At 36.9% G+C, this 15,089-nt stretch overlaps 1 protein-coding gene across 1 annotated transcript; it reads left to right on the top strand.

The window, feature by feature from the left end:
* The first annotated feature begins 10,504 nt into the window (after nucleotides 1-10,504).
* On the top strand, nucleotides 10,505-11,908 carry LOC114351631 (uncharacterized). The gene has a single exon (XM_028302909.1). It carries the CDS (start codon nucleotides 10,743-10,745, stop codon nucleotides 11,649-11,651), a length of 909 nt encoding a protein of 302 aa, XP_028158710.1. The 5' UTR covers nucleotides 10,505-10,742; the 3' UTR covers nucleotides 11,652-11,908.
* Nucleotides 11,909-15,089: the final 3,181 nt, after the last annotated feature.

Raw genomic sequence — 15,089 nt, 5'->3', positions numbered from 1 at the left:
GTAACAGGTATAAAACTTAAATCTTGCTACCTCCTGATTCCGCGTGGTACCCTGGTAGATAAAGGCATATTTTAACACCGTTTAGTTGCAGAAACAGACTTTAAATTTTAATGGCTTCATTAAACTCTAATGTATCATTAACTTAACTAACATTAACAAAGAGTTTAACTAATGAAGTGACAACCTTTCACATTAGCTTTACGTTGCACATTTTTGCGTAAGAATCTTAAGAAAAGTTTCTTAAACTATATTAGTTTGGGCTTTTTTATACGTGGTATTTTTTGAAAAGGTCTGTTTTATTACTCGAGCTTTTGTAATATGTATTAGGGTATATAAATAGATCCTCAAATAGTATCTTTATTTTATTAAATACATAGTATCTTTATTTTACACAAATAATAAAAGTTGGTTCCTCGAATTTTACATTTCCATACAAAGTATGCTTATTTATAAAGGAAAAGACATACAAACATGTCATGTGTCTTCTTTTGTATAAATAAGCAAAAGGGTTGACTTAACTGGTTCATAGTACTAGGCTCGCATAAATGCACAGGAGTTGTTTAAACTTCCTTTAGAAAGACGAGAGTGCCATAAAAATAGAGGGGCTGCGCATGCCCCGCCCTTCGTAACAGGTGCCCAACTTAAATCTTGCTACCTCCTGCTCCCGCGTGCTGCCCTGGTGCACTAAGGAATATTTTAAGAACCAGTTAATATTAAGAAAGGCCTATTATTTAAGGAAAAGGATCGCGTGGTATATTCACAGGACATAGTCGTAATTTTTTCGTTATTGCAGTCAAGATCGTTTCGATGAATCCCAGATTATATTGTTGTTATCAAACAATACAAATACACAAAGTGCTTAGTAGTTTTTGTATACAAATATTTTTTATTTTATTTTTACAAAACCAGTATGTATTGGAGAATTGATTATTTGATATGGAAACGAAAGGGTTGAATCTGGATCACTATAACGGGCTTGCATAAGTGTGCAGGAGTAAGATAAGTTTAAATTCACTTTAGAAACTTAAGGGTGCCACAAAAATAGAGGGGCTGCTTATGCCCCGCCCTTCGTAACAGGTACCAACACAGAAATCTTGCTACCTCCTACCCACGCATGCTGCCCTGGTAAATTAAGGAATATTTTAAGAATTGGCTAAAAATAAGTATTAAGTTTAAGAAACCGTTTCTAAAAATAACTGGGTGCATATTCTCACACAATATTATTTATTTACCAAACAACTGGATAATGTCAGCTGAAAATAAAGTATTTACTTACTTACTTCTTTTTACTATAAATAGTTCACATCCTTATTACTTGTGTGAATATTTTAAAGTTAAGTGAGATAATATGTAGAAAGGATTAAACGAATCTGGTTAGTTGTAACAAGCCTGCATAAGTGTGCAGGAGTTATCGAGGCTTAAACTTTCTGGAGAGATTTTAGGGCGCAGCAAAAAATAAAGGGGCTGCACATGCCCCGCCCTTCTTAAAAGGCCTCTAACATAAAAATCTTGCTACCTCCTGCTATCCTATGCTGCCCTGGTGATAATAAGAATATTTTAAGAACCAGCTAAAAATAAGTATCTACGTAAGAAAGGGGTGTCTAATAATAGTTTCTGTATAATTTCTCACGCGCCATAAATATTCCGATAGAGTGGAAAATTGTCTCACGACTACTAGGGTAGCATAGACACGAAGAAATAACCAAGACATTCAAAAAGGAGCTCTTGAATCTTGTGGGGATCGAAAGGGAACCGTACGCAACGAAGTTTTTTTTATTAACAACCCCTCCTTTTAACGGTATACTTAACGTTGCGTTGATTTGTTCCTCGTTATTTTGTTTTGTACGTTTAAAAATATTTTGAAGTAATAATGCCACTATCTGGTATTAGGTAATTTGAAATATTTTCTTTATCAAACACCGATATTAATCACAAGATACCTCTTCCCTATTTATCTTACTGTTGGGCGTCCAGTTCACTACAATAACTCCGTCCCTCAGGGCCATAATGGCTATCTGAGATGCAAATAATTCGATTAAACATGGGATATGCTTAGATTGTTCATGTTCAGTCAACCGTGAAAATGTCACACGCCTACCAGGATGGCATAACTAAATACGAGTATAAAAAATATTTCCCTGCTGATATAATATTTCTGAATATGAAAAAAATAATACCCGTCTTCTATTGTCAGTAGGAGCAAGGACTGTTTCAAAAGACCCTATTGTCGTATGGTCCAGTAAGTTACCTGCTTCTTTTCTTAGCTCCGCCCTTATTCCTTTGTGCGTCTATGCTTTAAGGATATGCAACTCTGTTATTGACTTAACAATACTTTGTTCGAAAGTGAAACCTTCGGCTTTTAAAATAAAATTTTAAGTATTTATCTTAAATATTACGTTCTATCTGGTACTCGTATGTGTGTCTATTTACTATTTCACTCACACCAACCCTAATGCTAAAACTTTGTTGGGCAAGTTATGAAAACATCTTTCTATGGATGAGTAATTCATTCGGCCGTGAAAATATATTACACGGTTACTGGGACGACATAACTAAGCAGAAGTAAATGGGCTGAGACTGTTGTCATGTTAGTGAAAAATAGTTTGCGATATTTGGGTTTTTTCAACCCTCGAATAAATTGTCATTTCATAATACATTTTTACCATACTGAAACTGTGAATGAGCCAAACTTATTCCTCAGTTAAAAGTTATCCGACGGTTAAAAATCCTTTGAATAACTATCTCACAGCTACCAGGGCTGCATAAGTGAACAGATATAAAATATTCCCATGATCCTTTAAATCTGAGGACTCTTCGCAGGTAATATTTTTGCATGCTATTTAAAAGTGCCTCTAACTAAGGGATGTTTCCGCTCCATTGTGGGCGCTTCCATGTGATGAACTATTGCGGCCTTGGATCACTGCAGGTGCAGAATTTGCCTGGGTATATCTACATATGTATCATTCCGGAACTTAAAACTGAGAATGAATATTCCCATAGAGTTGAAATATTTCTCAGACACAAGTCGATGGATAAGTAGTATCTCATTTCTCAAGGATTCAAACCCAGTTAATATATAGTTTGTTTATTTAACTCGAAGTTTAATCACACGGTTACTAGGATTGCATAAAATAGAAGGAACTAGCGGTTTCCACGATCCTTTCATAATTCTCACTCAGGGCTCTTCTCAGGTAAAATTTTTTCGTTCAAAATGCGGTCAAAGAATGTTTCCGCCCCATTGCATTGTAGAGGGGCCAAGCCAACATTCATTGATCTGCTGTTAACTTTTAGCAATCACTGCTTAAGATTGGTTTTTTATAAACATTTTTGGAACGCTAATCCACTTTTAATGCACCTATGCGATCCTAGTGCCCATGAGAAAACAGTAGAAGTAGGTAGATATATTCTGGTCATAAAGTGACGTATACACAATACCTTAGTAATTGAAAGCTCACTGATAAGGGCAATAGGTAAATCGGAGGTGACAAAGAATCAGTTTAGAAATGTAAAAATAACTAAGGCCCCGCTACCTGATCGTAGTTAACTCCGCCCAATATTATCCCTTACTTCATCACCTCAGAATACGGAACAAACCAGAAACCGTCAACGGGCGTAAATGTGTATTCATATAAAGTACTCCAAATCGCACTACTTTGACTTTAAAGCAATCAGTCAATGGCCGGCGCGCGCATTGTTTACATATCCGTCAGATTGACACTTTATAATTAAATTATGCCGTCTTGTGCCGTTCCAACATGTAAGAATGCTACTGGAATTACGAAGAAAGTGCATGGGATCATGTTTTATCCGTAAGTAGCACATTTCCAATTCATTTTAATTAAATAATAATTTTCAAAAAAAATCACGGTTGTATTTTGTAAGTGTTGCCACAGGTCAACGGAATATTTTACCCTACTTTTTTATATTGAATTACATTTGTCTACTTATAAAAAATTCACGCGTTAATTTTGTTAGCGTTACCACAGAATAATGGAATATTTTCCCCATCCTTTTTGTTTTAATTAGTTTTTAGTGTAATTTCATCCATGACATGACAACCTGATTAATTAAATTATAAGTGCCACTTGTGGTCTAAACTGAATAAATATTTTTGATTTTGATTTGATTTCAATATATTGAATTAATTTATAATATTACTCCCTAATAATGAGGAGATAATAAATTACTATCGTGAATTTCATACTTTCCCATTTATTCAAAAGTAAGGCATTGGTATCAACAGATCAGCAGCAGCAATATTTGTATATTTAATAATAATTTTAAGTAATTAATTATTGCTTACATACTTACTCTGATTTTTTTTCAGGATACACAGCCAGAGTTGCCTCGCAATCAAATTTAAGTATTGGTGATGTTTTTGATTTGGATTCTGTTTTTCACTCCAAGAAAAGTTGAACTAAAAGCACTACTGCGCCGTAAACAAATGTTTTGTTGTCGATATGTTTACATAATAAAGAACCTTAAGTTTCTTTTTTGTTTTACTTGGCATTCTAAAATTTATATTCGACTTTTGTAATTGACTTTTAAATAACATATTATACCTACATAAAATATAGTACATACAGTGTGAGTCACGTTAAAGTGTACATATGAAAATAGATAAAACTAGACCTATTTTTATCGACAAAAAAGAGGTCAAAATTTTTTTTATATTTTTTTTTAATTTTTTATAGATTTTTTTACTTCCAATTACTTATTGTAAAGAAAACGTAATAACTTTTAAACTAAGCGGTATATCTTGATAAAATAAAAACAGTAATAATGCTAAATAACAGACGATACTGAAAAAATACATAAAATACCCAGAAAATGCCAACAAATAATAAAAAATGAGACTTTTTGAAAAAAATCTGCTTAAAAATTCGTATTTTTTTGGTTATTTGATAAATTTCTCAAAAAAATGCCCCTATAACAGGTGGTTTTTATTACTTTGTATTATTCTCTATCGTATTATCTTTGTAAAACCAAAAATCGCATGTCTCTATCCCTATCACAACATTTGCTATGATCGTTTGAACAAAGGCCTGCCATAACATTATTCTCCGCTACAGGTAGAGACAATTTTAATTTTGCCTAAAATGCTTATTTTACTTCGAAATCTTTTGTTTTTATTTGCAATCTAACTTGTTTTTATCAAAATTACAAATCTAGAGCCATTTTCATTTTCGTTGTTAACGAAGCGTTGAATGGCGCGCCCGGAGAGGCTTAGTTCAAACAATCATTGCAAACGTTGTGATAGGCATAAAGACATGCAATTTTTGGTTTTACGAAGGTAATACGATAGAGAATAATACAAAGTAATAAAAACCACCAGTTATAGGGGCATTTTTTGGAGAAATTTATCAAATAAACAAAAAAACACGAATTTTTAAGCAGATTTTTTTCAAAAAGTATCATTTTTTATTATTTTTTTGCCTTTTTTGTGTATTTTATGTATTTTTTTAGTATTGCCTGTTATTTAGCATTATTACTGTTTTTATTTTATCAGGATATACTGCTTAGTTTAAAAGTTATTACGTTTTCTTTAAAATACGAGGGCGGCACTGAAATTTTCGGGAATCAAGGAAGTGAAACAACATTACTATGTCGCATCTTCGGTCATTTTACGGACGCCTACAGCGCCCTCTATGGTTAAATTCACCGGAAAGGAAACACAAGCGCCACCTAGCGGCGGCGTTACGCAGAGTCTAGGAAGAGAGGGGGTCGGTGCGCGGACGGACGAATTCATTATTCGTTTGGCAGCCGCCGAGACAACACGCGCCTAGGAACTGCATAGTGTTTCTTTACTGTAATATTTCTGTAACAAGTATTCTGAAAATACATCTATTCGCAATCTAAAGGAGTTTTCTCTAACTGCCCGTGTTCCCACTCCGTGCCCACACTATGTCGGACCATGAGTCCGCTGAGGATTCGATATCAGAAGTGAGATGCGAGCGGGCTGGGCAAACTCCTAACGATACTGAAAATGCGGACAAAAAGTGGCGTGAGTTATTTGAAATGCAAAATACCCACATGTTGGCATTAATCAGTGCACTTCAAGCACCGAGTTCAAGCCGCCAGATCATCCTGCCTGAGTTCGACCCCGACAAGACCGACGTGGATGCGCGAGCGTGGTGCACTACCGCTGACATGTGCTTCGATAACAACCCACCACAAGGAGGGCAACTAATTGTGGTGATAAGCAAAGCCATGAAAGGCACCGCATCAGCGTGGCTACCTCAAGTAATGTATCCCGGTATGACTTGGGTGGAATTTAAGGACATCTTCACTTCAAGATTTGTTTGTACAGACACATGTGCAGGTAACCTTATCAATTTGCACTCTGACAAACCTAAAGAAAATGAATCACTTTCTGCGTACGCCAATCGAATAATTACTTCATTACTAAGTCGATGGAAGGATTGCACAAAAGAACAAATCGCTGTAGCAACAGTTCTTGGTCATATTTCTCAATTTGACTCAAGATTGCAACGTTTTGCATTTACGAGTGAAGTTACATCTCGTCTACAACTACAAAAGGAATTGCAAGCATTTTCGTACGGAAAAAAGAAGGCTACAACCAATGAAGATGAAACATCGCATGAGTTCAAACGATCGAAGTTTTCTACAAGACCATCAATACCAAAATGCTTCATATGTGGAAAACTAGGACATCGTCAGTCGGAATGCCGAGTTTTAATCAAAAACCAGAGGCCGAGAATCGAGACACCACCAGTCAAGACACCAGCAACACCACCAATAGGAAGACCAAGCGTTGTGTGTTTCAAGTGTGGCGAACCGGGTCACGTGGCGAGCCGCTGCATCACCGGGGTCAGCCTTCAAGACAAGGAGTCAAGCTCCAGTGTGCAGAGAGAGCGTCGAGTCGACCTGTGTGAGGTCTCCCCGCCGTCTGCTACCATCCAACATAACGGTGAGTCCTATCAATTTCATTATGACTCCGGAGCTGAGTGTTCACTTATTCAAAAAAGTTTAGCCGTTAAATTTAGCGGAGAACATTTTTATGATACTGTAAATTTAACTGGTATTGGAAAAAGCAGTCTAAAATCTACTGAACAGATTTTATGTAAAGTTATCATTGACAATGTTGAACTTGAGATTTTATTGCATGTACTACCTGATATTTATTTACGTGAAAAGATTATAATCGGTCGTGAGATTTTAAATAATGGACTTTCAGTCCAAATGTCTGCTACTCATTTTAACTTGTTAAAAACCAATGTTATTAATAATTGCACCATCGAGCACTCTCCACCTAATTTTACGGGAATTGATACTGATATCCCATTTGATCATAAACCAAAGCTTTTGGAATCTCTCGAACGTTACTCAGATTATTTCACTACTTCCATGCCCACTACACGTGTGACAACTGGTGAATTAGAAATAAGATTAAAAGATCCTAATAAAACTGTGCAAAAACGGCCGTATAGGTTTTCTGCTGAGGAACGTAAATCCATGCGTAATAAAGTAGACGAGCTTTTACGTGCGAATATTATAAGACCTAGTTGTTCGCCATTCGCAAGCCCTGCGTTGTTAGTAAAAAAGCCCGATGGTTCCGATAGAATGTGTATCGATTACAGGGAGCTCAATGACAATACTGTTCCAGATAGATATCCACTACCATTAATATCAGATCAAATCTCAAGGCTTCATGGTGCCAGATACTTTACTAAAATTGACTGTGCTAGTGGATTTCATTTAATTCCAGTAAATGTAGAGTCTATAGAGCGAACTGCCTTCATAACACCCGATGGCCAATACGAATATCTAACCATGCCGTTTGGCTTACGTAATGCCATTTCCGTATTTCAAAGAGCGATAATTAATGCTCTAGGTGACCTGGCGCATGACTATGTCATCGTGTATGTTGATGACGTCATGATCTTGTCAAATTCAGTAGAGCAAGGGATAGAGAGGCTTAATATTGTTCTTGATGTGCTCACTAAGGCCGGTTTTTCATTTAACCTAAAGAAATGCTCTTTTCTAAAAAGTAAAGTGGAATTCTTAGGCTATGAAGTAGATAATGGCGAGGTTCGGCCAAACAAACGCAAAGTAGAGTCACTTACTTCATTACCGCCACCTGAAACCATTACTCAACTGAGACAATTCATAGGTTTAGCTTCTTATTTCCGACAATTCATTGCAAATTTTTCCCGTTTCATGGCACCTCTCTATAAATTAACTTCTCTTAAAGGAAGTTTTGTCTGGAAACCAGAGCATGAGGAAGTTCGACAAAAGGTCATATCAATTTTAACAAATGACCCCGTTCTGAAAATTTTTGACCCTGCTCTACCAACAGAGCTACATACGGACGCGAGCTCAGAAGGTTACGGTGCAGTCTTATTTCAATTACATGATAAAAAACGGCATGTTGTAGCATATTTCAGTAAGCGAACTTCGTTGGCAGAGTCTAAGTATCACTCTTATGAGTTGGAGACTCTTGCTGTAGTGAACTCTATCAAGCATTTCAGACAATATTTACATGGCCGTAAATTTGTGGTAGTCACTGACTGTAATTCATTAAAAGCTTCACGTACTAAAACTGACTTGACCCCTAGAGTGCATAGATGGTGGGCCTTTCTTCAGTCGTTTGACTTTGACGTGGTTTATCGGGAAGGAAAACAAATGCCTCACGCAGACTTCTTGTCACGCAATTCTTTGCCACCGACTTCAATGTCTAACTCTCCCACAACTAAAGTAGAGCACAAACGCGTTAATATAGTAGAACTTTCCTCAAATTGGCTCCTCGCTGAACAGCAGCGTGATAGTGAGATTATTAAAATAATTGACGGTTTAAAAAACGGTGAATTAGAAGATAGCGTAGCAAAGACATATGTGCTTAGATCTGGTATCTTACATCGAAAAATTCAAAGATGTGGCAGGACACGTTGTCTACCAATAGTGCCCCATGCTTTGAAATGGTCCGTTATTAATAATGTTCACGACTCATTAGTTCATCTAGGTTGGGAAAAAACGTTAGAGAAAGTATACGATCACTATTGGTTTGAAGGCTTATCACGTTATGTAAAGAAATTTGTAGATAGCTGTGTCACGTGTAAAGTAGCGAAATCCCATTCGGGTAAGGTTCAGGCAGAATTGCACCCAATACCTAAAGTGACTTCCCCGTGGCATACCATCCATATTGATGCCACCGGAAAACTCAGTGGTAAGAATGATATGAAAGAGTACGTTTTTGTTTTAATAGACGCTTTCACAAAATTTGTTTTGCTCTATCATACCACTAATATTGATACGAAAAGTGCTATACGGGCTGTAGTTAAAAGCGTTTCTCTTTTTGGTGCTCCTACCCGCATTATTGCCGATCAGGGTAGATGCTTTGCAAGTAAAGATTTTAAGGAATATTGTGATAGCAAGAACATTCAATTACACCTTATTGCCACCGGATCTTCCCGTGCTAATGGCCAAGTGGAACGCGTTATGAGCGTGCTAAAATCAATGCTCACAGCGATAGAGACCAATTCAGATAAATCTTGGCAAGATTATTTAGGTGATGTACAACTCGCTTTAAATTGCACGCAAAATCGTGTAACTAAGTGCTCACCACTTGAACTTATGATAGGTAAAGTTGCTAGGCCGTTGTCTTTGGTAACCAATAGTGACGTTGAAACTGAAGTAGACTTAGAGGTAGTTAGAGAGAGGGCAACAGAAGGAATTGAAAAAAATGCTAAGTATGATAAAATAAGATTTGATAGTACTAAGGCAATGCTCAAAAAGTTTTCAGTAGGTGATTTTGTCTTAATTGAGAATGAGGAAAGAAACCAAACTAAATTAGATCCAAAATTTAAGGGTCCATTTAAAATAATTGAGGTACTCGATGGTGACCGCTATCTCTTAAAGGCGTTAAATTCAAAACGGACTTACAAATATGCTCACGATCGAATTAGAGAAATGCCCACAAGTCAAGTGCCCATTGATGATAGTAATAGTGAATGATTTATTATGATTTAATTTTGAGTAATAATGATGTTTGTTATGTAGAGGCCACTGAGTGGTAGTCACAGGGATGACTACCACTATGTTCGTAATCACAGGGATGATTACATAATTTTGACTTGATGACGGATCATAGACTTTCGACTTATGACGATATCGTGATCACAGGGATGATTGCGATTAGTAATGTAGTCACAGGGATGATTACATTATTTTGAAACCTATAGTCACGGGGATGACTTGGGGTGTAGTGTGCAGTTACAGGGATAATTGCAATAGTAGTCACAGGGATGATTACTTTGTTTTGAAACCTATAGTCACAGGGATGACTTGGGTATTGTGCAGTTACAGGGATAATTGCAATAGTAGTCACAGGGATGATTACTTTATTTTGAAACCTATAGTCACAGGGATGACTTGGGGTGTATTGTGCAGTTACAGGGATAATTGCAATAGTAGTCACAGGGATGATTACTAGTGAAAGTGATTGTTACAGGGAATTTAGAGCGATGATGCACACGTCCGCTTGTAGCGGACGTGTGCATCATCGCTCTAAATTCTGTCAAAAATATTAATTTGTGTGCAAAGTGAATTACGGCTTATTGCGGTACACATACGGTCCTAAGTTGTACTCACTACCAGTGGCTGTTAAATCGTTGCGCTCCTGTTGTGAAATTGTGCGAGCGGTACAGATAACTCCATCTCACTCAACTACGCATCGTGGACTGCTCTCACCCATACTGACCCGTCCGAATCAGAACATAAGGATGAATTTGGTACATTCGCCGAACAAGAAGGGATCCTCGGATGCGCAAGTCACGCAGCGTAAACGTAAACAACATGCATTAGATGACGATCTGAGAAATGAGATGACCGAATTTAGGACGGAAAGTATGTCTTTCCTAAAAGATTTCCGGACGGCTCATGACCAGGATGTAAAAGATATGCGCTCTGATCTTAATGAAATAAAAAATGATATCTGCTCATTGAGAACAGATATGCATAAAATGAAGGAAGAACACTCCAACTTCAAAAAAGAATTAAGCAGTATTGTGGATTCTATTGAATACCAGTCAAAGGAGCAGAATGATCTTAAATCCTGCGTTGACTTAATGAAAGAGGATTTGACTTTATTAAAAACAACTGAAAACGAATTGGCTGAATGTAAAAAACAACTTGGCGAGTTAACTGAGGAGTATCAAATTCAACAGCAACGTGAACGACTGAATAATTTGGAAATCTCGGGCATCCCAAAATCACACAATGAAAATCTCTCTCAACATTTGCATCAAATATGTCAAGTTCTTGGCCTAGTACTGTGCGCTGACGACATAATTCACATTCACAGAGTACCTACCCGAGTATCAAATAATCCGAAGCTTATCATAGTCAAGTTTAAATCACAACTGATAAAGGATTCGATAATATCTGCTATACGCAAGAAAAAGGCACTCACTACAAAGGAAATAGGGATGGGAGGAGAGGACCGTCGCATCTACGTGAATGAACACCTCACACCATATTATAAAGCACTATACAGGAAGACCCGTGAGCTGGCGTCCAAATCTTCGTTCCAGTTTGTTTGGATTCGTAACTGCAAAATCTACGTTCGCCGGAACGACACATCGCCCTCGTTTTTCATAAAAACCCAAAAAGATTTGGAAAAACTGAAGTGAAACCAAATGTATTGAGGAGACCTCCATGTACTTGTATCCTTTGTTTATATTGTGTTCATAGCTATACCTATTATAATGATAGTGTTCAGCCTACTATAAAATGCTCGAACGTCGATGCACAATGCATAGTTATCATATTCTCTTATATATTTAATTTCTATTTAGTCTTTTATTTATCTGAGGAAGAAACCTACATAAAATTAATATATATACATCCATTAATATATATATATAACCGATGCTATAATCCTTTATTGTATTGCGGGGGTTTGTTGCACAACGTCCATTTTTATTCATACAATAGTAATGATTACACAATAATTAAGAGTAGTAAATTAACGTACTGGTGTGTGTTTGTAACGTTGAAAATGTCTAGTTTACCTAAAGATGGCTAACGGAACTTCATATATTGGTAGTAAACTTAACATATTTTATCAGAATGTACGCGGCTTACGCACGAAATGCACATCATTCCACAATAACGTTTTAAATACCGATTACGATGTTCTATTATTTACTGAGACTTGGTTGCAGAGCGACATTCTTGACTCGGAACTGTGCGACAGTCGGTATGACATATTTCGCTGCGACCGCAACCTCAATGCAACCAATAGAAAGACTGGCGGTGGTGTAATGATTTTGGTTAAACGCAAACTACAAGCCGAACTTAATCACGAGTGGCAGCGCACGGACTTGCTTGAATCTATCTGCATATCTATACCTACTCACGATACTTCATCGTCTAACTCACACACGTCTTATTTACACATCGCCGTCGCGTATGTTCCTCCGGATCAGACTGAAATATGCTCACGGTTAATGCACATAAAGACTAATATGGTTTACTTAGTTGATAAATTCCCTTTAGACAATTTTATTTTAATTGGTGACTTTAACTTACCAGGCGTTACGTGGAGTTTAAAATATGATGGTTATAAAATACTAAGCTCATGCCCCCACAATTTAAATGAAGCTGCGGTTAACTTTTTGGACGAAATGAGCTTTCTAAATTTAATTCAATATAACCTTATAAGCAATAATAAGAATAATATTTTAGATTTGTGCTTTAGTAACAATATAATTTCATCAGTTACTCATTGCCAAAACCCAATGGTAAAAGAAGATTGTTATCATCCTTGTTTAGAAGTGTCTTTAGTAGACTTGTACATTGAACCTTTAATTGAAAAACGTGTACCCCGCTTAAACTTTAGGAAATGTGACTTTACCAAAATTAATAGCTATTTGAAGTCCATAAACTGGGTGGATCTCTTGTCTGATAAGTCGGTTGACGACGCCGTGGATATTTTCTATGAAAAATTAAATGAATGTTTTAATCAGTTTGTCCCTTTGTCTACACGCTCAGTCAACCAAACAACTTTTCCTAATTGGTACAGCACAGCACTTATAAAAATTATACACGAGAAAAAGAAAGTTCATAAGAGATGGAAAAAAACAAATAACCCTAGAGACTACGATGAATTTTCTTTACTTAGATCTAGGCAGAAGCGAATACAGTCTAAATGTTTCTTAGATTTTACTAAAAACGCCGAAGAAATCATTAAACATGCACCCAAATACTTTTGGACATACGTAAAAAATAAAAGAGGTTCTTCTTGTTATCCTAAATCTTTCATTTTAAATAATACTACATTTACTGATGGTAATGACATCTGTTCAGCTTTCAATAATTATTTTGAAAGTGTTTTCAAAAAAGATCGTAACCTTAATTTTTCTCGACAGCTACTTAATCCTTTCACATCATGCGATAATACCTCACGTATATCTGTTGGTCCAATATATGTTAAAACTTTGCTGCGGTCACTGGATAAAAACAAAGGGGCTGGCGCTGATGGCATTCCACCAATATTTTACGCTTCTTGTGCTGATGGTATGTCCATACCTGTTTCCATACTCTTTCAAAAATCTCTTGATGAATGCATTTTCCCTTTATTATGGAAACGGGCCCACATTATACCGGTGCACAAGAAAGGTCCTAAGACAGCTATTCAAAACTACCGCCCAATTTCCATTCTAAACACAATAAGTAAGGTATTTGAAAAGCTAGTGTACAATCATATCTACCCTCTTGTAAGCAATGCCATACCTCACAATCAACACGGATTTGTTAAGGGTCGTTCAACAACATCTAATCTTGCTATCTTCTCTAACTATATTCTTACAGAAATGGACAGGGGTGGGCAGGTGGACGTTGTTTACACAGATTTTGAGAAATGTTTTGATCGCGTGGACCATCGCATCCTCCTCCTGAAGCTTGAGTCCATCGGCATTCACGGAGATCTGCTTCGATGGGTTGAGTCTTACCTTAATAATCGTTCCCAGGCAGTTGTTTTAGGAGGTTACAAGTCAAACTACATCTCAATACCCTCGGGCGTACCCCAGGGTTCGCACTTAGGCCCTCTCTTATTTAACGTTTACATTTACGATATACATTCACATATAAAAAACTCTAACTACATTCTTTACGCTGACGATAAAAAAGTTTATACACGAATTAGGAGCATTGACGACTGCCGTCGTCTTCAGGAGGACCTAAATAATCTGTACAGTTACTACTCCCTCAATGACATTGCGGTAAGCATCGGCAAATGCGTTAGCATAAGTTTCACACGAAAAAAGAAACCTATACTATTCCCATATAATTTTAATGGGGTTGTGATCGAGCGAAATGACACGGTTAGAGATTTAGGAATATTTTTTGACAGCAAAATGTCCATGAATCATCATATCAACACGATAGTCAATAAGGCTTATCGCGGTCTTGGCTTCGTGCTTCGTACATGCCAACCCTTTAAAAGTGCCGATCCTCTAAAGGTCGTTTATTCTGCTTTTGTCCGCAGTATCTTAGAGTACGCCAGTCCTGTCTGGTCTCCATATTTTAAGGTGCATATCAACAACATTGAACGCATACAAAGAAAGTTCATAAAACACCTAAATTACAAATGTAAAAAAGCGGATCATAAGGTGGCCTATAGAGATCTTTGTCGGACCTACGGCATGTTTACCTTGGAAGAGCGTCGACAGATATTAGATATGGGTCTACTGTACGATGTAGTCTGCGGACGCCTGGACTGCCCGCCATTGTTGGGGGAGGTGTCGTTCTGTACCCCAGTCCGACGCACAAGACACACCAGTCTCTTTCATACATCTATCTTTTCTACTACGTACGCAAAGCACTCTATAGTGAACAGGATTCTCAATCTTTACAATAAAATATTTTGTGCAGCAGACCCTTTCATTGGAAGTAAGGAACACTTCAAAAAACAAATAAAAATTCAAATTATCAATAACGAAACACCGTAAAAAGTTATTATTTCCTCTGTTTATTAATGTCTTAATAATTAACTAACGATCCGCCCGTGTTTCGCACAAGTGCAATATGTTATACTTACTTACATAAAAACCTTCCTCTTGAATATC

The sequence above is a fragment of the Ostrinia furnacalis genome, unplaced genomic scaffold (assembly GCF_004193835.3).
Source record: "Ostrinia furnacalis isolate ACB-3 unplaced genomic scaffold, ASM419383v2 OfSCF1167, whole genome shotgun sequence".
NCBI classification, from domain to species: domain Eukaryota; kingdom Metazoa; phylum Arthropoda; class Insecta; order Lepidoptera; family Crambidae; genus Ostrinia; species Ostrinia furnacalis.
This window is presented reverse-complemented; position numbering and strand designations above follow the sequence as displayed.